Source organism: Pogona vitticeps, chromosome 7, assembly GCF_051106095.1.
Source record: "Pogona vitticeps strain Pit_001003342236 chromosome 7, PviZW2.1, whole genome shotgun sequence".
In the NCBI taxonomy this organism is placed as follows: Eukaryota; Metazoa; Chordata; class Lepidosauria; order Squamata; family Agamidae; genus Pogona; species Pogona vitticeps.
Window position 1 is genome coordinate 14,900,470 of NC_135789.1, and position 22,273 is coordinate 14,922,742.

The 22,273-nt window shown below is 51.6% G+C and overlaps 1 protein-coding gene across 1 annotated transcript in view; it reads right to left on the reverse strand.

The window, feature by feature from the left end:
* The window catches only part of FBN3 (fibrillin 3), a 59,231-nt gene that overhangs the window by 24,499 nt on the left and 12,459 nt on the right, over positions 1 to 22,273 (reverse strand). Inside the window, exons 6-25 of the mRNA XM_072978030.2 lie at positions 21,705 to 21,800; positions 14,332 to 14,529; positions 13,877 to 14,002; positions 12,349 to 12,474; positions 9,211 to 9,363; positions 8,470 to 8,667; positions 8,195 to 8,338; positions 6,791 to 6,910; positions 5,827 to 5,952; positions 5,418 to 5,540; positions 4,782 to 5,048; positions 4,628 to 4,681; positions 4,180 to 4,305; positions 3,942 to 4,067; positions 3,465 to 3,584; positions 2,665 to 2,802; positions 2,407 to 2,457; positions 1,757 to 1,882; positions 1,336 to 1,563; positions 406 to 531 (exon numbers count right to left, since the gene is read on the reverse strand). Coding sequence (XP_072834131.2) covers positions 406 to 531; positions 1,336 to 1,563; positions 1,757 to 1,882; positions 2,407 to 2,457; positions 2,665 to 2,802; positions 3,465 to 3,584; positions 3,942 to 4,067; positions 4,180 to 4,305; positions 4,628 to 4,681; positions 4,782 to 5,048; positions 5,418 to 5,540; positions 5,827 to 5,952; positions 6,791 to 6,910; positions 8,195 to 8,338; positions 8,470 to 8,667; positions 9,211 to 9,363; positions 12,349 to 12,474; positions 13,877 to 14,002; positions 14,332 to 14,529; positions 21,705 to 21,800 — 2,772 coding nt within the window. The remainder of the gene's footprint in view (positions 1 to 405; positions 532 to 1,335; positions 1,564 to 1,756; positions 1,883 to 2,406; positions 2,458 to 2,664; positions 2,803 to 3,464; positions 3,585 to 3,941; positions 4,068 to 4,179; positions 4,306 to 4,627; positions 4,682 to 4,781; positions 5,049 to 5,417; positions 5,541 to 5,826; positions 5,953 to 6,790; positions 6,911 to 8,194; positions 8,339 to 8,469; positions 8,668 to 9,210; positions 9,364 to 12,348; positions 12,475 to 13,876; positions 14,003 to 14,331; positions 14,530 to 21,704; positions 21,801 to 22,273) is intronic.

Genomic DNA, 22,273 nt, shown 5'->3' on the forward strand with positions numbered 1-22,273 from the left:
GGAGGAAGAGACACACACGTTTGCACCGATCGGAGACGTGGGGGAGTTGGTCTCCAAAGGCATCAGACTACAACCTCCATACTCCCCATCTGCTGCAACTGGCAGTCAGGGAGCACAAAGTTTGTAGTCCTGGAATATTTAGGAGAACAGAACGGCGAACCCGCCTGAACTCCACAGGAAGCCTTTTAAAGTTGTGCGCCAAGGATAAGACTCTTTTGCTGGCAAAAAATGGGAGGCCGGGAGATGGACAGAAAGAAATCCATCCATGTCATAATAAAGCTCTATTTTTTGATCCAAGACGCGCAGGTTTCTTCTTGAGCATCCCTGATCCAAGTCGAGGAGGACTACGCTGACCTGCGTGGGTGGGTCTTGGAGCCGGCGTCTGGACGGCAGTTTAATCCTTACCTGTGCAATTCCGTTCCTCGGCGTCCACCGCGAAGCCGCTGCCGCAGAGACACCGGAAGCTGCCGATGGTGTTCCGGCAGGTGCCGTGGGCGCAGAGGCTGGAGAAAACTTTGCATTCATTCACGTCTGGGGAGGTAAAGGGGAGGGGGAAGCCAAAACAAGACAGCAGGTCAGAACGATCTCACGGGACAAGTTTATATCCGTCAGTCGAAGGGCCAGAAAGTCCAACGGGGCCAGGCCCCCCCAAAAGTGACAGGTTAACAGCTGCACATTAAGACAGTTAAGCTATCACAAAGGGAGAAACACGGGGTCTGTATTTATTAGTAGATTTGCTTGATCGAAAGAGGAAAATCCCGCTTGCCGTGTTCATGTGTGTTGAACGAGCAGCTTGTATTTAGTACGTTGCTTATTTTAAAAATAGCTATATCTCACTTTTCTCCCAACGGCCCCAGGTGGCCTTGCAGGATTAAAAGAAACAGCGTTAGAAGCAAAATAATAAAACACAATATTTTAGAAGTTCTAAGGGTGGAGGTCGCTCTGTCTGTGGAGCCAGAGGCTGGGAGTTCGATTTCCCCCACGGGGCCCTCCTTGGCAGGGGGCTGGACTGGATGATCTATCGGGTCCCCCTTCCAGCTTTGCCATTCTAAGATGCTGAGGATGATGATATTGTATTTAAAAAATTCGTCAAGGACAGCAATATTGAAAAGACAAGGAAAATGACAGAATAAAGCAATCCCTTACATATAGATAGATAGATATACTGTATTTCGGTATATGGATTTTAAAACACGATCAAAACGCTAAAGACAAAGAACACAGACATTCTCCATCGGAAGTGATGGGGGTAAATCCCCGAGAGGTCCAATTTTGGGGAGGGGGGCTTGGATTTCCCCACCCATGGGCTCCCAAGAGACTCAAAAGATTGGATACCTTTATAAAAAGGTCTCCCCGACAAGACGTCCCCCCGGTTGGCAAAACCGGGTCCCCGGGGGCAGATGGCTTTGTATTCCGCCGTGCCGGGTTTCGGACACTCCTCGCACTCGCTGCCCCAGGCGGCCCCGACTGAGCAGCAACACAGGTCGACGCGGTATTTCCCCGGCAGCGGGACAGCACACTCGTCCTCGATCCACTTCATGTAGCACTGCTCCAACCGCACATCTGAGGTGGGGGGCAGAAGAAGATGGGGGTCAAGCCGAGGAGGGGGTTACGAGCACCCGTTCCCAGTCCCGCCGCTGAAAGGATTTAAGGGTAACGCAGAGGGCAGGGAAATTCGCACCAAGGTCCCCTTGAATCGAGAGGCAGGAAAACAAGGGGGCCAAGCCACCACTTCCTTCCCCCCATCTCTTCTCACCCACACATGTCCTGCCAGAGCCGTCCAGGGTCAAACCGTCCGGGCATTCGCAGCGGAAGGACCCAGCTGTGTTCACGCAGTGGCCGTTGGGGCAGACGCCCGGGAAGACCTCGCACTCATTGACGTCTGAGGGAAGAGACAGGCAGGTCGGAACAGGAAGGAGGACCAGGGGGGAGGTTGCCCTAAGGGTTATCCACCATGACGGCACTTCCAGATTCTCACTAGACTGGCGAGCCAGCCGAGGAAGTCCAGGCGAACATTTCCCCCTGTGGTCTTGGGAACGTTCCGACACTGGAGAGTTTGTATTGGCTGATTTCTAAGCGAGCCTCCAGGTTTACAGGCAATCTACCTGATGAGAGTATTTTTTAAAAAAATCCACTTGTGTTTTTTTTGTTATTCAATAAAATTTTGCCTCTGAGTCTAAAACGCAGGACACCTGGGATCTGCCATCGTGGTGAATCCACACCGTGATCTGGCTGTCCCAGCTGAGAAGCAGGGCTCGGGGTTCGAGAAATCTCCTCTGAGACAACAGGCCTCCCCTCCATGGCTGAGGGGGCAGGAGGAAGCAAGAGGGAGGAAACCAAAGCCCGGGACCAGGAACTCGGTGGCGGAAAGGCAGGGTAACCCCGACTGAGCGGCATCCTCGGTACCTTCGCAAGAGATGCCCTTCATTCTGGCGTAGCCCCTCGGACAGGCGGGATCTGGGGTGCGAAAGACAGACAGAGCGTTGTGAGAGACCCGGCGGCCTTCGCTCCGGAAGTTCTTCAGAGGCTCAGGGATTGTGATGGGCTTGGGACTACACACCCCATCACCCCGCCCCGCCCCACCAGGTTGTTGGGGAGCGACCCTCCTCCCCAGAGTTAAAACTTTCCCAACTTCTCCACGGGAAGGATGGAGGGGGCATTTACCGATCTCGCATCGCTCGCAGGGGCTGCCCCACGCGGCCCCTAGGGTGGCGCAACACTCCGACTTCAGGGTGGCTCCGTTGATGTTCACTTCACAGCGCCCCTCCTGGATGTTCAGCCAGCAGGTTCCCTTCATGCTGTCTGGTTGGGGAAGGAAAGGGAGAAGCCAGACCTTCAGTTCACCCTGAAACCCTGGCTTTTCCTGGGGACGCAAACAGGAACCGGGGTGCGTGCTCTATCAGGGAACTGTTCTATCACTTTGCTCATCTACTGGGAGCGGGTCTTCTGTCAAGCTAATAGCTCTCGATGACCGGCTCAAGAACCATCCACCCCAGTGCACTCTACCTTAAACAAAAAGTCAATCAGTGCCTTTGAGAAATGAGTTTCAGCCTGCAGGATAGTGTTAGTGGGGGTTTTGTGCTTTTTGATGAGCGGCTTTTAAAATGGGCGCATTCCACTGTAGGCTAACACTCTAGTTGACTATGATTTCCGTCCCTCGCATGTTTGACTCATCTGTGTGTCTTTGGGGGAGAAACATGGTGGAGAGAAAAGTCTCAGAGGGGCAGCGGCTATTCACAATTTTTGTTCCTGGAAACGTCCCACGTTTTGATTCCGGCCGTGCTTAAATGGCAAAGGGAGAGACGGATGTTGCTCTTAGGAAGGCGGCAGGAAGATACCTGGGCAGCGCCTCTTTGGTGCCTCCTGGCATCCAATGGCTGAGCAAGGTGGGGAGGTCCACGTCTGAAATCCTCACACCCCCCCAGGCCCCACTGATGCTGAAGAGCAGATGCCAGAATCTTTACCGACACAGATGGTCCTGCTGGAATCCAGTTTGCTTCCCGGGGAGCACTCACAGGCGAAGGAGCCCGCGTTGTTCCTGCAAACGCCGTTCACGCAAGGACTGGCGGTGCACTCATTGATATCTGGAAGGGAGAGAAGCCTTTTCATTCCGGGATGCTATCCGTACCACCGATTATGCACAGGTGTTTGTGTTTTTTTGTGCCACGTACGGATACGGACACCTGCCCTCCCCAGACGTTTGAGGGGTGCGTTCCACCCATCAAAAGGGCCAATGCTGTTCTGCTGGTCTCTGGTTGAAACCTCCAGAGGGCACGGAATGTGCACAAACACTCCACCTGTTGGACTCCACCTGGGGATTCACGCCCTCCACCCCAAATCCCACGGAACCGAGCACCCCTCCAGGCCACGGAAGACGAGAACGGAGCAGGAAGAGAAGAAGGGGAAGAAAACCCATTGGAGGAGCGTCCCCTGCTCCTTGCCTTCGCAGGTGTCCGTGTCCGTCCGGAAGACAAACCCTTTTGGGCAGCTGCAGCTGTAGCTTCCCGGCGTGTTGCGACACAGACCGTTGTCACACAACAGGCGGTTGACGGCGCACTCGTCCACATCTAGGGGTAGAGTCACAATTGAGAGAGAGCGGTGCTAGGAGGGAAGGCCTCCGCGGGCCGGGAGCACACCAACCCCAAGCCGCCTTCTGCCCTCGCCCTCGGCACCACTCACCCACACAGGTCTTGCCAGTGGCGTCCGACTCATAGCCCAAGTTACAGACGCAGCGGTAGCTGCCTCGCAGGTTCTCACACATGCCATTGGGGCAGATGTCTGGGTTCAAGGCGCACTCGTTGATATCTGCGCCGGGGGGGGGAACGGAATTTGAGAAACGCACCTCCTTTCCCTCCACCCCGGCTATTGAACCTGCCTCTCCTCCCCCCCCCCCAAATAATTGCCAAGGGCGATCGAGACACAACGAACCTTGACCATTTTACGAGAGTTTTGAAAAGTCTGTTTTTTCCGGATGACGACTCCCACAATCCCTGACCCACGGTGTCATGGCGACTGTGGGAGTTGTAGTCCATGAAAAAAAGGAACTTTTCCTGATCAATGCTTTCCACATCTGCTTCTTGAATGTACAACATCTTGTTCTTCGTCAGGCCCGTTGTTTGGAACTCACCTCTCCCATCGGCCGTGATCCCAATCCCGCTGCTGCACAGGGCTTGAAATTCAGCTGGGGAAAGAGAGGAGACGTGGGTCGTTCAGAGGCCAGATCCTCCCTTGCTCCCTGAGCGCGACGCACGGAGGGTCTTTCTCTGGAACCAGACACTCACCCGAGTTCTTGGCCGGGCACGGGTGGCAGGGCTCTCCGAAGCCGTGGTCCGGGTTGGCGCAGCAGCACTCCGATTTGGTGACGGCCCCCGGGAAGGGGCGAGCGCAGGTGATGCCCCCGTAGCAGGTGCTGCGGACGTGGGTGTCCACGCAGACCCGCCCGTCCACGCCAATGGCCAGGCCTCCCAGGCACTCGCACCGGAACGAGCCCTCGGTGTTGATGCACCAGCCGTTCATACAGATGCCGGGGGTCTCGCACTCGTCGATGTCTGCCAAGAAAGAGGGGGAGCCTCCGTCAACGCTCAGAGAGGATACTTCAAGCCCTGCAACCGGGGCGCCATTCCTCTCCGAAGGAACCTCTGGTAGCCCACCAGGTTTTGGAGGGACGCTCAATTTTCTGCCTCATTGAGGACTAGAACATTTATCTTCCCCAATTGACCCAACTGGCTTTCCCCTCTCGTTTTCCCCCAAGGACTTCGACAGACTCATCTCTCTCTACGTCTTGCTGGTTTTTCCACCCTCATCGCCCACGCATCAATCCAGACATCCGCAAGAAGGAGGAGGCAGGCCAAACCGGACGCCCGGGATTTGCTCCGGAGCCCGCTCACCATTTTTGCTCGGTGCCGGGAGATACCCACCGACACAGTAGCGCCCGTTGGGGGCCAGAACGAACCCCAGTTTGCAAATGCATTTGAAGCTCCCGTCCTCATTGATGCACATCCCATTGAGGCACATGTTGGTTGTGGCGCATTCGTCGTGGTCTGCAGAAAGAAAGTTTGGGCGTGAGCCATCCGTCCCTCCTCTGTATCCCCCCAAAGTCTGAACCTTTGACTTTAAATTTGGTCAAACGTCAGATCTGAAATTTTGGAGAGCTACTTGATGTGGCAAGAAGTTCTGCTAAACGCGAGCGCAGAACCCCACAGGTTGAAATCCTGTTGCACCATATTGTCCGAGACATAACTGTTCTCAAATAGCACAACGGGGTTTCAGGCATTCCAACATAACCCGGTTTTGTTCTCGCTGTGGGAGCAAAGAGCTTGTCGTTACCGGCACAGTTCTTGCCATCCGGGGTAATTTCGAACCCGGCATTGCAGATGCACTGGAAACTCCCGTCGGTGTTCACGCAACGCCCGTTCCGGCACATCACTCCGTTCAAGATGCACTCGTCGATATCTAGACAGGGGAAAGAGAGCACTTTGAAGGCAGAACCATGTGCCCAAAACCATCCTGAATGCGTGCAACAGCTGGAAGCAGCTGGAAACTCCGTCACAGGCTTTGTCTTTCACTGAGAAAGGGAGAAAAATCTTTGCCAGGGTGGGTTAAAAACTACGTACTGTAATAAGTCGTGGCTTGCTTAGCAATGCCTTCTGCTCTGCCATGCGCTATCATGCTTTTATAATACATCCTAAAATATGTATTCAGGTTTTAAGTAACTTTTTAAAGTGACTTCCATGAGAGGTTTTTTTTTAACATTAAGAACGCATTTTCGGACTTGCGTCTTTTGAAATACGAAGTTGAAGCACTAAGAAACTAGTTTATTAAACCAAACCATTTTCTCTTTGGATTAAAATACCATGAATGGCACATGTGAATGGAGATTTTGTATCAGACTGCAAATGGCGAAATGCATACTCCTCTATTTTATATTTTGCACTGATAAGTGCTTGCAAGCTTTGAGCTTTCATATACAAACCCGCTCGCTAAAATAAACATCAGAAAAGAAGATTCTTTTTTTTTTCAAACGGTGCCCTTTTGGGAAGCAAAGGCAGGACATAAATATTTTAAGTCAATATAATAAATATAGTTTTAAGTCAAAATTTCAAAGAGGCGCCCGTAGGAAAGAGACGGATCAATCCGAGAAAAGGTGCAAAATCTTCCTTGACAGTTGTGTGTAAAACACAAGGCTTTTGAGACTCTCCCCAGCTGTGATGGCCACTCCTTCTTCCCGTCATCATCCAGACGCTCCCCTTCCAACATCACTGACCGGACAGACCTTCTTGTCCAGACTTACCGATGCAGGCCTGTTTGGTGGGTGTGCTCTGGAACCCTTCGTGGCACTTGCAGTGGTAGGAGCCGGGGGTGTTCACGCAGTCGCCGTGGAGGCAAGGGCTGCTGGAGCATTCGTCGATGTCTTGAAAAGAGCCACCAAAGGAGAGAATCATGCTTTTTTTTTCTTTCCCCCACCCCACTTGCAGTACACAGAAAAGCCCCTCTGGACTACATCTCTCATCATCCCGACCGAGAGGATTCTGGGACATGTAGTCCAGCAAGAAAGGTGAGTTCAGATCTGGCCCACTGACTTCACGGATCCCGTAAAGAGGGGAAGAAGGTAACTGAGAATCCACTCCAGGGATCCCTGGAAGGCAGGGGAGTTTGCTTAAAACCTTCTGCCTTCCCCAGGAAAAAGCCCAGATTGTGATTTTAATTCCTGCAGCATGAAAATCTCTCTCTCTCTGCCTGCCTGCCTGCCTGCCTTATCTAGCTATACATCTGTTCTGTTGTTTTTCCTAGGCATTTAAATCTCTCCCCGTCAACACACTGAGTTTCACCCTGACTGAGTCACAGAGCATCCGATCAACATATATTATTGTAATCCCCTTACCAACAAAGCATAAAGAGAGAGCGGGGACTGAATTATAATTTTTTTTACCTCCTAAATCTCTCAGGCTTTTTTCCCTACAGGTGGGGCCCATAATTTCCTTTCCCGACCATTGCGGAGACCCTTCCACTTTGCCTTCTGTTTCGCCACTACGGCCATCACGAAAACCCTTCTTCTGAATGCTTTTCCAAGGAAATATTTAAATTAAAAGGCATGGGCCGTGAAGAGGGTAACAGGAATCACATATCTTTTATGAGGTTTTTTTCCCTCCTCTCTGATCTTTTCTTGAATAAGTAAATAAAGATATTTTGTTTTGGAAAAATCAACTGAAAATTATGACCTCACGAATTCACAGTAAGATTCTATTACATAGAAGCAATGACTAGTTTTGGTAACTTAAGCAGAACTTGGCAGAGTTCCTTTTCCAGTTACTAACAGGAGCTAATATTACTTAACATTAGGTTACACTCTGTATCTATTGATTGCTGTTTAGCAATGCCTTGAGGTTAGCCAAAAACATGCTATTGAGAAACGGGTTTGTGGCTTAAACCCTAACACGTTACAGTAGGATAATGGTATCCACGGTTTCAGTTATCCGCTGCCTGAAAATATTAAATCTTTCCAAGGTACACTATCAGAACTGGCCACTAGAGGGAGCTAGATCTCTCTTTCTCTCTCGGGTTTGTCATATCCGTACGTTTTGACATCCACGGGGGCTTGGAGCTGATCCCCAGAGAATGCGGCGGTCCTTCTGTATTTTCAAGACCCGGGTTCAAAAAGACTCAGGGAGGCAGACACCCCCCCCCCTCCGCTCACCGATACATTCGCCACGGACATCTTGCTTGTATCCCATGTTGCACTCGCAGCGGTAACTGGACGGGGTGGGAATGCAGCGCCCGTTCAGACACAGGTTGGTGAAATGCTTGCAGATGTCGATCGTCTGGTTCAGGGTGGCTGTTCCTTAAGCAGATAAACAAGACACACCCAGGCGGCCAGTTGTTACTGGTGCAAAAACTAGTAGGCATCTCTGGAAATTTTCATGCCAAACAAAATCTCCCGGCGTGATTTTTTTTCTTTCTTTCTGCGCTTACCAATGCTTGAGCTTCCTGGCCCCATGCCTGGTAACCCGGGGATCCCGCCTTGGCCATTCGCTCCGTTGGGCCCAAAACTTCCCGGACTGCTGATGCCGGGGCCGACTCCATTGGGCCCAAAGCCAGGAACCCCTGGGAATGTGCTGGGGAAGCCCGGGACGGCTGGGAGGCCTTCGATGCACAACCGACGATATTCGTCTGGCGCGGAGCAGGGAGGGGGGAAAGAAAAGAGAAACCAAGCAAAACATTGTTTCCAACTTGAGATTTGTACAGACTCGGTCCCGCAGCCAGAGGCTAAAGGGGGGCTGTCCTAAATCAAGCCTGGACTCTCTCTCTGAGAAGCCAAAATGATGCGATTTGTGGCGATCCTATTTTGGGCACATCCTGAGAAGACCAGATTATTTGGGAAAGACCCCCAGGTTGGGGAAAGTGGAAAGGCAGCAGGAAAAGAGGAAGACCCAATACGAGATGGACGGATTCCCTAAAGGAAGCCACAACATTTGAATTTACAAGGCTGTTAAAAGACAGGACATTTTTGGAAGTCACTAGTCCATAAGTCTGAAGAAACTTAAGGACAGGTAAGAGATGCAATAAAGAAGGCTTAGTGATGAACAGTATATTCTTGAAGCTAAAATAAGGATGTGTTTTGGCCCCGCCCCTGTTGTTTTCGCACTCCCCCTCCCCAAACAGGATGGCCATCTCTAACCCCGAATCCGCCCCGGCTCTCTCGGACTTAGTCACCTGACCCTCTGACCGGACACATTTCGGGGATCTGGCCGATGGCCCAGCAGCGCCCCGAGTCGCAGCAACACTGAATCTTCGTATACTGGCCCGGCAACTCCCCAGCGCACCGCCCACCGATGAGGGCCGAAAAACAGGTGCCGATCCGCTGGTCTGGACGGAGAGAAAGGAGGGGGGGGTCGTCAGAGGGTCCGCCCGAGCCAAAGCCAGCCTCCCAGGGAGGGTTCCAACCTCGTCCGTGCAGGAAATGCAGTCAAGCAAGGCCGTTAGCAAAAGATATTGTATCAACAGTATTTACTTACCTATCTACTGTTTTAAACCAGGGTGGGTTTGTTTTGTGTGGTTTTTTATGCCTCCTTCTCCCAAAGCTGACTCTCAGGGTCCACCCCTCCCACCCCCGAGAGATACAAGGACCCCTTCGGATTGGGTGTCAGGAGGAAATCCGAAAGGGTCTGGCCGTATCAAGCAAACACTCTGTTCCCACCCACCAAGGCCTGGGTAGCAAAGAAATTAAGAAGGAAAAAAATGGGTGACGTCTGTAGTCTGGGTGGCTCTCTTTCTGCACAGTAATTGTCTTTAATTGTGTGCCCTTCCCCCCACCACCAGAAAGGCCATGGGGCAACCCTCCATGCCAATGCCATCTTTAATCATCTTTCTTTCTTTCTTTTTTTGCAACCCTACCGTTAAGTGCCTTGGCCAGGATGTGGTTTCTGCAAAGTGAAGTGCAGGACTTAAGAGAGAGGGCTAAATGGGATCAGGCTCCAATCCACCACGGAGCCAGATCACCCACAGCGGTGCAAAGGGGGAGACGATCCAGCTACAAATCCCATAATCCTCAACGCCACATGGATTTCCTCCCCTTGGAGGCAGAGACTCAAAAACAAACGGAGGCTTCTATAGACTACCAGGAAAAACCAAAGCCACAACAATCCAAGAATACATTCCCTTGAGGTAGAAAGCTAGCCTGTCTAGGCAGAGAGTTGAGTGGCTACTTCTCTACAAGCCTTTCAGTTCTCCCCCCCCCCATGCCCCGCATCGCCTTCTGGGGATTGATTTATTGATTTGATTTTTATACCACCCATCTGACCAATGGCAAAATAAACATGGCTGAAACCGTTTTATTGATTTCCAGGCTCGAAATTAAGACCACCGACTTAATTTCCAGCTGGCTGCTCGGTTGATCGGATACAAAACCTTGGCAAGGCTGGTGTCATGGCCAGGAGGGAGAGGGGGGGAGGGGCTTTCAGCTCGTTGCCACCGGCTTCTTGGCCCGAACCCCCTGCGTTACGGTGGGTATGAGGATTGGGCACAGCAAAGCCAGCTCCAGATTTTTGCCAGTCCCTCCCCAATGCCGCCACTTTGAGCCATTTTCTATAACAAGTCCGGCAGACGACCAAGGCGATGCTACGCCAGCAGCTGCTTTCCTGCAGGCGGGTTGGAGGGATCCGAAGCACGGGGCGGCTTTTGGCAAAACTCCGAGGATGCTGGCCAGCAGGTCTACACGCTTTGGGTCTCAGTTCTGGCCCACAGGATGGCGGGGGAATCTGAGAATCTGGGGAGCCCCCGGGCTGATGAGAAATTGGAAAACAACGCTCCCCCTCCAAAAAATATGCCGGACACACCAGGGAAAAAAAACAACAGGGAGCAGCCGTAAGCCAGCTTGTTCTCAAAGCATTTGACATCATTCCCAGCAAGGCTCCAAGATTTGGGTCGCTTAACTGGTGAAACACCAGCAAACCATCTTAAGCGGCCCCGGGGTATCTTGGGAGGATCCCCGCCTCCCAAAGTCCTGGAGACACTCACTCGCTCCGTTCCCTGGAACAAAGGAACCTTTAAAGAGCCAGGATGTAATCCGAGGACCCACCGGGACACCCAAATCCCTCGCCAGAAAAAATATTGTGACAGCACAATTACAGCACAGGTTTGCCGGCTGATGGGTGTGTCTGTGTGTGGAAACGGGCCACTGCTGCATGACGTAGGTGAGCGGCGATGGATGGGGGGGGAACCGAAGAGTCCCCTCCGGGAACTTGGAGTTATTTCTAAAAGCCAGGTTCCCTAATTAAATTGGGATCTGATTTTGGGCAATGGCCATGCAGCCGTGATAAGGATCTCAGGTCTCCGATCCCGGAAAGGAGGCGTCCCCTCCCGATTTCACTCCGGTTCTCACAAACCATGCGCATAAACGCGGAGGTGCAAACACACCCATGGGTGAAAATACTACAGGGGTGATACAAACATGTCAAGAGGCTCAGGGACATACAGGCATTCACAGAGGTGGGGAACCAATCCCTTACAAATACAGTAGGAACCCCTTCTCTGTGGGGGAGCAGTTCCAAACCCCCTCCACGGATGCTGGAAAACATGGATAATAGCAAATGTTGTTCATAGCGTGGTCTCTGGCTCCCTCTAGTGGTTAGTTCTGGTAACTTCACCTTTAGAAAGATATACTGTATATATTTCTAGGATTTTTCTTTTAATAATTTTAGAGCAGGCTTGTCCAACCTGCGGCCCAGATCAGCTCATAATGCAGCCCAGTGCAATTTTTTATTTTTAAAGAAATTCCAAAGTTTCAAGTTACACTGCCGGCGCTTGAGGCCGGAATATGGCCAGGGCAAGTCACAACAGTAGAGGAGGAGAGAGGGAAGGAAAGAAGGAGTGGGAGGGGAGGGGACAGGGGGGCTACGTGACTGCATTGCGCCATCCCCGTCAATAGGTGGACCCCCTCCCGGCCCCATAAAGCCGCCAGAGTCGAAGCTGGCAGCCTCTGCTGTCTGAGATTGCAGCTGCCGGTAAGCGTGCTTGGAGTGGGGCTGCGGAGGACGGCTAGGGCTGCCCCCCATGTGGCCCAAACCAAATGTATGTGCGGCCCAAACCACATTTTCATCTTCTAATGTGGCCCAGGGAAGGTGAAAGGTTGGACACCCCTGTTTTAGAGGGTTGATCAGTGAATCAGTGGATACTGATCCCACGGATAAGGGAGTCCTACTGTAAAAGTTGAAGTGAAACCCAATAATCTCCTCAGGTTTCTTCTCTTTTTTTTCTCTTTCCTTTTTGCCCAAGAAAATCCAACCAAGATCGAACCCCAGGGAAGTCTCTTGCTGCTAGAAGGGAAGGGGGGAGACACAAGGTATGTCTCACCGACGCAACGGGATCCGTCTGGACTGGTCATGAAGCCCCGGGGGCAAGCGCAGACGTAGCTGCCAGCTGTGTTGGTGCACTCTCCCCCGTCGCAAATCCCGGGCACGCTGCTGCATTCGTCCACATCTGGGGGGGGGGACACACAAACACAAGTTACTTCCCACGGGATGACAAGTTTCCATACTCCTGCATGCCGTCTCCCGACGGTAACTCTCAACAAGCTCCAGAAAAGGACACGAGGTTAAGAGAATTGCTGTTGGAAAACCGGCACGGGGCGAAGGTGGATGGCCGAGGGGTGCAGAGTTTTCGATACAGCCCCTAATGAGCTGATTGGGGATTGCTGGACAGAGCTGGTGTTTCAGCCGAGCTGACAGCTGCGGGGTGGGCAGGAGTCAGAAGGATCTTGGCCACCAGCAATGGGCAGAAAAAGAAATAAACACAGCTGCAGCAGGAGGAGGAGGAGGAGGACCCGGTGCATGGAGGGGGTTCTGGCTCCTTCCCAGTCATTCCTCCCGGCCATGATCCAAATGGGTGTCCAAGACTCTGAGACTTAGACAACGGCGGGATTGAAGGCCAAACACAGCTTCCGGGAGGGTCTTGTGGCTCGGAAGGTGGCTCTGGAGAAACGTCGGGAACCTTGAAAGCCCCTTGTCCAAAATAGCAGCTCCAGGTGGACTCTCGGCAAGCCGCCTGGGAAGCCACGGGATGCCCACCAACGTTCCAACTGGGCCGGCAGCAGGAAGGGCGAGCAAAGGGCCAGCGGGAAAGATGCCCTTGAAACAAATTTCAAATGTGGATTTTGGCCAGGAGGAAGCGGAGAGGTTGAATATCCCCACCCGGTGAGAAGCTTTAAGGCTGGCTGGGATTTGGGGGATTTTTTCACCCCTCCCCGCTACCTCTCTTTCTCCAAAAGGGCAGAGTTAAGGATGCCGATGAGATAATTGTGACGCAGCTTTTCCACCACGAAGCATTGCTTACAAGTCTCTCCGGGAGGCTTGAAATACAGCTATTAAAGCCCCACCCGTCTCCCACCTAGAACTGTGTTTCTTCCCCCCTCCCTCCCACCACCAAGGCCACTCACCAAACCTCACATTCTTCCCCAACAGATGAATCCAAACCCCTCAGGGTGAAAACAAGCCATCAGTGCCGGGCAAAACCGCCACAGCGACAAGGGTCTTGACTGCCACCCAGCTGAGAACGTGGGGCGCCTTCCCCTCCTTGCCTCGAAACATGCACACACAACACAATCTGTCTCCAAAGGATCGCATTTTTGGTTCGCCCCCTTAAAAAAAAGATCAGCACACATAAGGCGTCTGAACCTGCGCAGAGTGTCTTGTTCTCGCTTTTAAAAAATGAATCACGCCTTCTCACCTACCCGATTCTCTGCCCTGTCTCTGTGCCCACTGACAGGGACGATCTTTTTTCCTCTCCCCAGAAGTGGTCGAATAAGACCAGATAGGCGGGATAGAAATCAAATAAATAAAATAAATAAATTACACAAATATATATATATTTAAATCCTTTTCACCTTCGCATTTATGGCTCGTCTCACTCTGCCGGTGACCCGCTGGGCATTTGCACTCGTAGGAGCCAACGGTGTTGATGCAGTTCCCCCCCTGGCAGAGTCCAGGGATGGCCTGGCATTCATCCACATCTGTTAAAGGGTAGGGAGGAAAATGAGGAAAGAGCATGATCAGGATATATATATATATATATATATATATATATATATATATATATATATATATATAGATAGATATATAGATATAGATATAGATATAGATATAGATATAGATATAGATATAGATATATAGATATATAGATATATAGATAGATATATAGATATATATAGACACACACACACACACACACACACACATACACACACACACATTTTCCTTGATATCCGTCCCTCCAAAGACGGCGCAGGTGGGATCAGGGGCTCCAAAAACCCGGCCTCCAGGGATCTCGACACCCGCTCACCTTGACACGCCCCGGTGCGTATGTTGGGGATGAAGCCCCGTCGACAGGGGTGAGGCTGAGCCGGGCACATCTCGCACGGGTGGCCCCAGGCCCGCCCGATGGTGGCGCAGCACATGGTCTTGGTGCAGACGATGCCGCTGAGTTGGCCCTGGCACATCTGGTTGCTCACCTGGCTGAAGCACGGCCCCGTGCGGTAATCTAGAAGAACGGGGGGGGGGGGGAGAGAGAGAAAACAAAGAGGGCGGCTTGAGTCTGGCCCACACCCCGAAATCAGGGAGAAGGAACACGCCTTGAAAATGGACTAGGCAGGCGGGGAAGGCTCACAGAGCCCCGGGAAGCAGCTCAAAAGGGGCTCTGCTTTCCCCACTCTACACCCCTATTCTGGGTCAAACAGGTCTCGGAGGTTTTTGGAAGACCCCAATTAACAACCTGCTGCACCCGTTTTTCCAGAGGGAAAAGCAGACGGCCAAATAGATCCGCTTGTCCGGCGTTTGATCCTTTTCGCTCCTTGTTTCAGAAGGGAACACTCTGAAGTCCAGCAGCCACACTGTCGGGGACTTGTAGTCCCCAGAAGGAGCTTTTCTGAGATCTGCATCTGCTTCTCTAACCCTGATTTTCACCCATTCACTTTCGAGATGTTGGTCCTTGGATTTTTTTTTTCTCCCCCTCGGTTGTACGGGTGGTGGCGCTGCTCCGGCCAGACCTCAAGGAAGGCTGGAATCTAGTGCTCCACAACCAGGCAGGGCCAGGGCAGAGGGGGGAACGGGGGGGGGTGTCCCAGGGCCGAGGCCTGAGACGTTTTTTGCAGGGGTGGAAAGATGCAACGCTGGGCGGCTTCCCTTCTGCAGGCCGTCAGATTTTAAAAGAGGCAAACCATCAGACATGACAGGAGTGAAACAGGGAAGGAAAACCCAAGCCAAACGGGACCACTCTCCGGCTTCAAAATCCGGAGGTCGCCCGTCCTGGCCGAGATGCTTGGCAGAAATATATCTGCAGCTCGTTCAAGGCCACTGATGATTCTCACATGCAAAAGGTTTCGCTCATCCAAGAGGGAGAAAATGATAGAGAGAAAGATTTTCCATAACCAGGAACAGTGGGATTCCAACCCCCTCCCCCAGGAAACCAGAAAAATAGTTAAAATGAGCAAGGACATTAAAATGATTTCTCCTCCCCCCCCCCCTCTGGTGAGATTATGTGATGCGTTATCGGCCAGCAAACGCACTCCGCTGTGCAACCTTTCTCATGTCATTTATACGGTTAGAAGATCCGGCTTTTAAGATACCCACCTCCTAATAAAACCACCGCCCAAATGTGCTTTTTCTCAAAAAAGCTCCAACACCGCCCCCCCCTTTCTTGCTTTTGTTTCTCGCACACAACAACCTGGCGAGGTAGGACCAGCATCCTCGCATTGCACGACAGGCAACAGGACCCGTTTCCGAGCCCAGGAACTGTTTTGGATGGAGACGGAGAGTCCTTCGCCTCAAGATTTGCCGATGCTGGTTTTCCCGAACAGACGGCACGGGGGTTCCTTTTAACCCCAAACGGTTCCACTGGGTTACACACAACCCCACAGCCCAGCCCTGGCTGGCTTCTTGATCCCTCTTTCTTTCTTTCTTTCTTTCTGGAGAGCATTTTCTCCCTCGCTCTGGACCAGCTTGCCGTTTGCTCGGCACACACTCAAACACCCCCATATGGCAGCCAACCCCAAGCAAGTGCGGACGGATGCAAAAAAGAAGGGAAACGGGGGACTCGTACAAGGTCAGGTGTGTGTGTCTGAAAGAGAGAGAGAAAGAGAGAGAAACCTGGACAAAAATAGATTTTTTTCAGCCTTTCCCATCCAGGCTCAAAAGGGAGCCCGGCCAACATCGCTGTCTGCGCCTCTGCAGACGAGAGGCCCGGGTGGGCGGGTGGGTTGGCGGCCGGCCAGGCTGCTTCTTTGGGCTGGATTTTAATGGGTCGGGTGATTAAAGGTTTTAATGAGGGCCCCATCAAACTCTATTAAGGCCCAGGGAGGTGAACTCTGTCCCAAACGTCTGAATCTGAGAGAGATGGGGCTTTGCCGGAAGGAAACACACACCCCAACGCAACTCTGGGAAGGGGCCCCCAAAATGTCCATCGGTTCCCCCCATCCCGATCCTTTTCTCTCCTCCCCACATTCTCATTTTCCTTCCCTATCTGGCCTAAAGTTGCAAGCTTTAACTGGGTCTCTCTTGGAAACCATGAGGACTAGGGATCCTGATTTACTTTAGGAGGAGTTTAAAGCTACTTCCGCAGGCAAAATTCCCGAGGTTCAGCCCCTGTGATCTATCCGAAAAAGGGATTTCAAGCAGCAACATTAGGAAAAAGCCTGCAGCAAAACCCACCAAAAAAAGGGAGTTATTCCCTGTCACTGTTCATAATGCCAGCCCTGATCACAGATCCTCTTTTTAAAAAACATTCTTGATTCACAATCATGAGGACCAGCACCCCAGAAACATCTTTTTAAAACAGCAACCTGGCATGAAAAACCCCACAGGCTCCTTTTCCAACCCCATCACGGGAACGAATTTTAAAAATGTAACATTCCCAAGCCTCAGGTATTGATGGAAAAAAAGGGAAGGACAGCAAAGACGAAAGTTTGGGTTGCAGAGCGGACGGATCCGACTCAACCGTACGAAAAGGAGCCCTTAGCATGCGACACAACTTGAACTCGGTACGCACAAGTAACGCACACCGCAGGACTGCTCCGAACCCTGTTTGGAAGGCAGTTCCCAGGCCGACGGCAATTTCTCCTCTTCCTTAGAACCAAACCAGCGTTCGGGACCAGAGCCAAGGGAATTTTCGCTCTCCTCCGGCCGGCACTCAGTTCTCACAACAACCCCCGGGATAGTTTGCTCTCAAAACAGAGCCGGATGGAGCAGTGGCGGGGGGGGGGGGGGAGAGAGAAAGACGGCTGGCGGGGCTCCGTGGAGGTCAGTAGGGCAGAGGAACAAGAGGGAAGTCTCTCCAAAACCGGTCATGCTGGGATGGAGAGAGCGAGCAAACACACACACACACACACACACACACAAATCCCAGCCTTGGACATTCTCCCTCTGTCTCGAGTCAACTCTGCAAGATCTCCAGAATCAACCTTCCTCTCAAAAATAAATAATAAATAAATAAATAAAATTCCCACGGGACGCCATCCCCCCCCCCCACTGGTTCCCTATGGAACTAAAGAGAACTTCTGAGTCAGGACAGGAGGAACCACAGATCCAATAATCCCCTCCCGCAAGCCAGCTGGGGCAATGGCTGTCCAGAGTGAGGATGCTGGGAATTGTAGTTCACAAAAGGAAATCCCCATGAAAGGGGATTCAGACCCTGAAATAATTTCAGAAGCAGCATCGTTGTTAAAAAGATGTGTCTCAGAGCCCAGGAGAGCCTTGGGGGGGGGAAATTATAGAAGCCCAAACTTGGAAGGAGGAAAGTTGTGTCTCGCTTTTCAATTTCCTTACGCCTGTTTCTAAATTTCTCTTCCCCTCCCTTTCCCCATCTCAGCCGTTGGAATGTCTGGTCCCGTCAAAAAGGACCAGAGCCAGGATTTTCTCCTTTTTTACTATGAAGATCTGGAGGGTGACGGCAAGAGCCAAGTGGCGGAGGGAAGGCAAGAAGTGACGGGAGCGTTTGAAAATCACGGCTTCTTGGCAAGGAAATTTGGAGGATTTCACACGAGACCAGGCCAGGGACCTGCGTTCCCAAAACTATCGAGGTAAAGACGGGACTAGGTCGGGAGGAAGCAAGCGCCTGGACAGAATACAGTGCTTTTTAAAAAGCTATTTTAGAAACCGTTTTCTCCCAGATTCCGCACCGGATTCTGGCTGATCCCAAACAGAATCGGACTGACGTGCCTGAAGTTTGGATCAGATTGGTAGGTTTACAGATGAAGCCAAAGGATGTGAATTTTCGACTCGGATCCGGAGCATAAATCAAACCGGATTAGACACCGTTCGCCTCAGCAGGCCAACTAAGGGCCATTTTCAAACTCCTCAGGTGAGCTGTGTCGGAAATGGGGTGAATTTGCTTTTTCTGCTCAGGATCTACTGTGTCTCTGAATTCGACATCCGTGGGTGCAAGAACAAGAAAGGGATTGTGGCTTTCGTTTCGCCCAAACAAATCTACGGATATACCGAGATTCGGACGACAGCTCAGACCCCCTGCATGGGATATGAATCCATCCAGACTGAATCAGGATACATCCTGTAGCCCCGCATGAGCCTCTAAACAGAACGGGAGGATCGGTGCGGCAGGTGTAACCATCACACCATGTAGAACCCCATGGGATGATCGGAGGAGATGCCTTATCCCTTCTTTAAATGCATTTAGAGTTTGGATCAAAAAAAGCCACAAATTCTCTCAAATGTGTCACAGAGGAAACAGGCGTGGGGTTTGGAGAGATGCGAAGCCGCTGAGATGAAAGCTTTGTAAATGGATCTAAAACAAAGGGACAGTTAATCAATCGATTGATCGATCAAGGCTACTTTCCGGCCACATTTCCAGAACGGGCCCCCTATGGCCCTTTCCTGAGCTGCCAAATCTCGCCTTCGCGATCCAAACTTCGGCAGCTGGCGCCCTCCCCCCTCCCCACTATCCCGTCTGTTTGGAAAACCATTCCCATCCGACAGTACTTGAAGGGGGGGGGGAGGCTGTGCAGGGCTCTTTCTTGGCGACTCCAGCAGCCCTCCCGCCCAGATGTTTCTAATAAAAGCCCATGTTTATGAGACAGTTCCTTCTTTTAGCTTTCTGCACCAGGCCCGGCTCAGATGGGAGAACCGTGGAAGGAAAGTCTTGGGGAGGGTGATCTTTCGACTCTCGTGCAGCTGATGGGGTTTCAGCTAGAGCTTGGGGATGGTGGGATTAACTGCAATGCCCCAAAATAGCCAGGGGAGCATGGAAGTTGTAATGCAAGATTACTGACTCTTGTTTTTTTAATGCCGTTCAACTCTAAAAAACTTCCCGCGTCTTGGAAAAAAAATATGTCTCTTAAGGGGCAGGAAATGATTTAGCGAGAAAGCATTCCAGCCTTGTTACAAAGTGGAGTGCCTCCAAATAGAGTGTTTCCTCAATTAACGAATCTGAGTGCCAAATTTCCCCCATTAACAAAGCAAGTGCTGTTTGTCTATCTGTCTCTCCTCCCTGCACGCCTCCCGTTGGTTCTGCTTTTGCAGAGTTTGGTGCAAGATTTGGGTGCACATATAGTGTTGTTAGTGGGGGGGGGAGTCTGACGCACAAAAGAACCGTATCGGAGCAGAAAGCAATTTCTGGATTGAGACCCCCGGACTTTTCCAGCAAAAGGGTTGCGCTGATCTCAGAAAAGCCCCCCCCCCGTTCCCCGCCCTCCAAATGCCCCGAATTAAACCACTCTCTGCTCATGCATGCAACAAAAATTTCCTAATTAATTTTTTTAAAAACAAAATGGCGCACAGAAATGCAGGTCGAATTCAAAAACCACAAAGAGGAATCACAAGAAATGTAATAACCCTTCACCAGAAAGACTGCTGGGCCAGACTCTGCCGGGGACGATGGTGGGAGTAGTCCCACACCATCTGGAAGGGGCCGGATGGAGAACAATGACTTTAGGAAGAGGGTTTTAAGGAGCATGGCCTTACCGGGCCGGGGTGGGGTTCATTTTCCATGCCGCCCCCCCCCCAAAGGGCAGCAAAAGCAGCCAGGCTCGGCAGGCAGGCAGGAGGGAGGCAAGCCTTTGAGGATGAGGAGAGGGGGCTTTGAAACCTTATCCTATCACTCTCTCTGCAGCAAGAGAGTCATGTTTTCCTTGGCGGGCGGGGGGGGGAGGTCCTGCATCAGTCGGTCGGTTGTAGGCCCAGCTGCAGAACTTGTTTCATCTCCAATGCTGAACCAAATCCAAAGCCTGGGAGGCAGGAGGAGGAGGGGGGAGGGAGAAAGAAAGGGGAAGGGGAGGTGAAGGTGTGTGTTTTTTTTAAAACATACATGACATGATCCTTCCAAACCTTTCGTGCCTGGACTTGAATGCTGTGTGGTGCAAAGAAAGAACAAATCAGATTTTTGGGGCAGTGGGGAATGCGAATTCAGTGTGTTAGGACAGAACTCTTAGGAAAAATGGATGATGCAATGCCTCGCCCGATCAAGAGGAAAGGGGGGGGCGTCCTGCCCTGAAAGGGCAGAGTTAGGGGCACCCCACAGCTTAGATAACCAGCCCCCCCCATGTAAATGTAAACCACTTTCAAACTGGTTTTTAATGGCCCCGATTTGAACCATGTTTATAAAGCACACCGTGGTCTATCTATTCAATTCTGCCTGGTTCCTTTGTGGCTATTTATAAATGTGGGATTTAAGGAATGGGTCGTGTCCTGGTGTTTAAGGAAAATCACTCCCCCCCCCAGAGTTCAGCAACATTCATCTCACTTTATACCGTTATTTTTTTCCGCCACAAGTTTCCACGTTATTTTGTTCCCAACAAAACCAAGGGATCTTTTTTTTTAAGTATTGGTTTAGTTCCAGAATGGGACGTGGTGGCGCTGTGGGCTAAACCGCAGAAGCCTGTGCTGCAGGGTCAGAAGACCAAGCAGTCGTAAGATCGAATCCACGCGACGGAGTGAGCGCCCGTTGCTTGTCCCAGCTCCCGCCAACCTAGCGGTTCGAAAGCATGCAAATGCAAGTAGATAAATAGGTACCATCTCAGTGGGAAGGTAAACAGCGTTCCGTGTCTAAATCACACTGGCCATGTGACCACGGAAAGATTGTCTTCAGACAAACGCTGGCTCTATGGCTTGAAGAGCGGGATAAGTGCCGCCCCCTAGAGTCGGACACGACTGGACAAAAATTGTCAAGGGGAACCTTTACCTTTAGATCCAGAATAGAGTTTAGAGTTTACGATGCTTCCCAACCCAACCAAGCACATTGATAGACGTTGTAATCAGGAACAGGGGAAGTTGTCTTTGAGACAGAAGTACAGCGTTAAAGTGCTTTTGCGCTACAGCGCTGCTGCGCTAGACAGGTAATGATGTGGATGCAAATCCCTCAAAATCCTGTGCTCTCCCATCGGCAAACAACAGGAGGAGAAAGACCCTTCTCTAGGAGTCGGGGGATATTCACAGCACCGTGTCCAGACAAGCGTATGGGCTGTCCTTGAAAAAGTGGGCTCTCTGCCCCCAGAAATGCCAAGCCCGTGTGGCTTTACTCCAGAAAAACAACTTGCCCGAACTCAAATCTGTTTCCTCTTAAATGGCTGGGATTTGTGGATCAGAATCCTGTATGTCAAGTCCTCTAAGATCGTATTGGTCTGCAGCTGCCATCAAAGGACCATGGGAACTGTAGTTCTGCAAATTATAAGCAACTCAGCCTGGAATGTCATTTCGGAACAGCCCACCTACCTCTCTCGCACTGGGGCCCCGTGAAACCATACACGCAGGCGCAGCGGTTGGGCCCGATGCACCGGCCTCCGTTTTGGCAGCCGCTTTCACACACAGCTGTAGATGAGGGAGAAAGAGGAGAGACAGCGAAGCATCACTGGGATTGGACTGGAGAGAAACCGAGGGAGGCTTTCCAGGAAGTACCGCCTGATGGTGGGAAAACTTGAGAAGAGACATGGCATTGGGGGGGGGGGGGGAGAGAGAAGTATTGACTTTCTTCTCCATGTAGTTCGGAGCTTTTGACTCCTAATGGTAAGAAGGGAGAAGACGTTGGTTCCTGGTAGGACGGGGCAGAAACTGAGAACGAACAAGGCAGATTTTCTTAGTCCAAGAACCAGCCTGATGAACAAGCTGGAAAAGCTTCTGCTTTTAGACTACAATTCCCATCGCTCTCCACCAGCACGGCCAGCTGTCTGACTCCGACAGGAATGGAACGAAGGGGTGGCGGATCGGGGTCCCAAATCCGCCCACCTGCTGGCCCTTCTTGGTCTGAGGCTCCTGTCGCCTGCGCGTTAGAACGATGGGCTTGG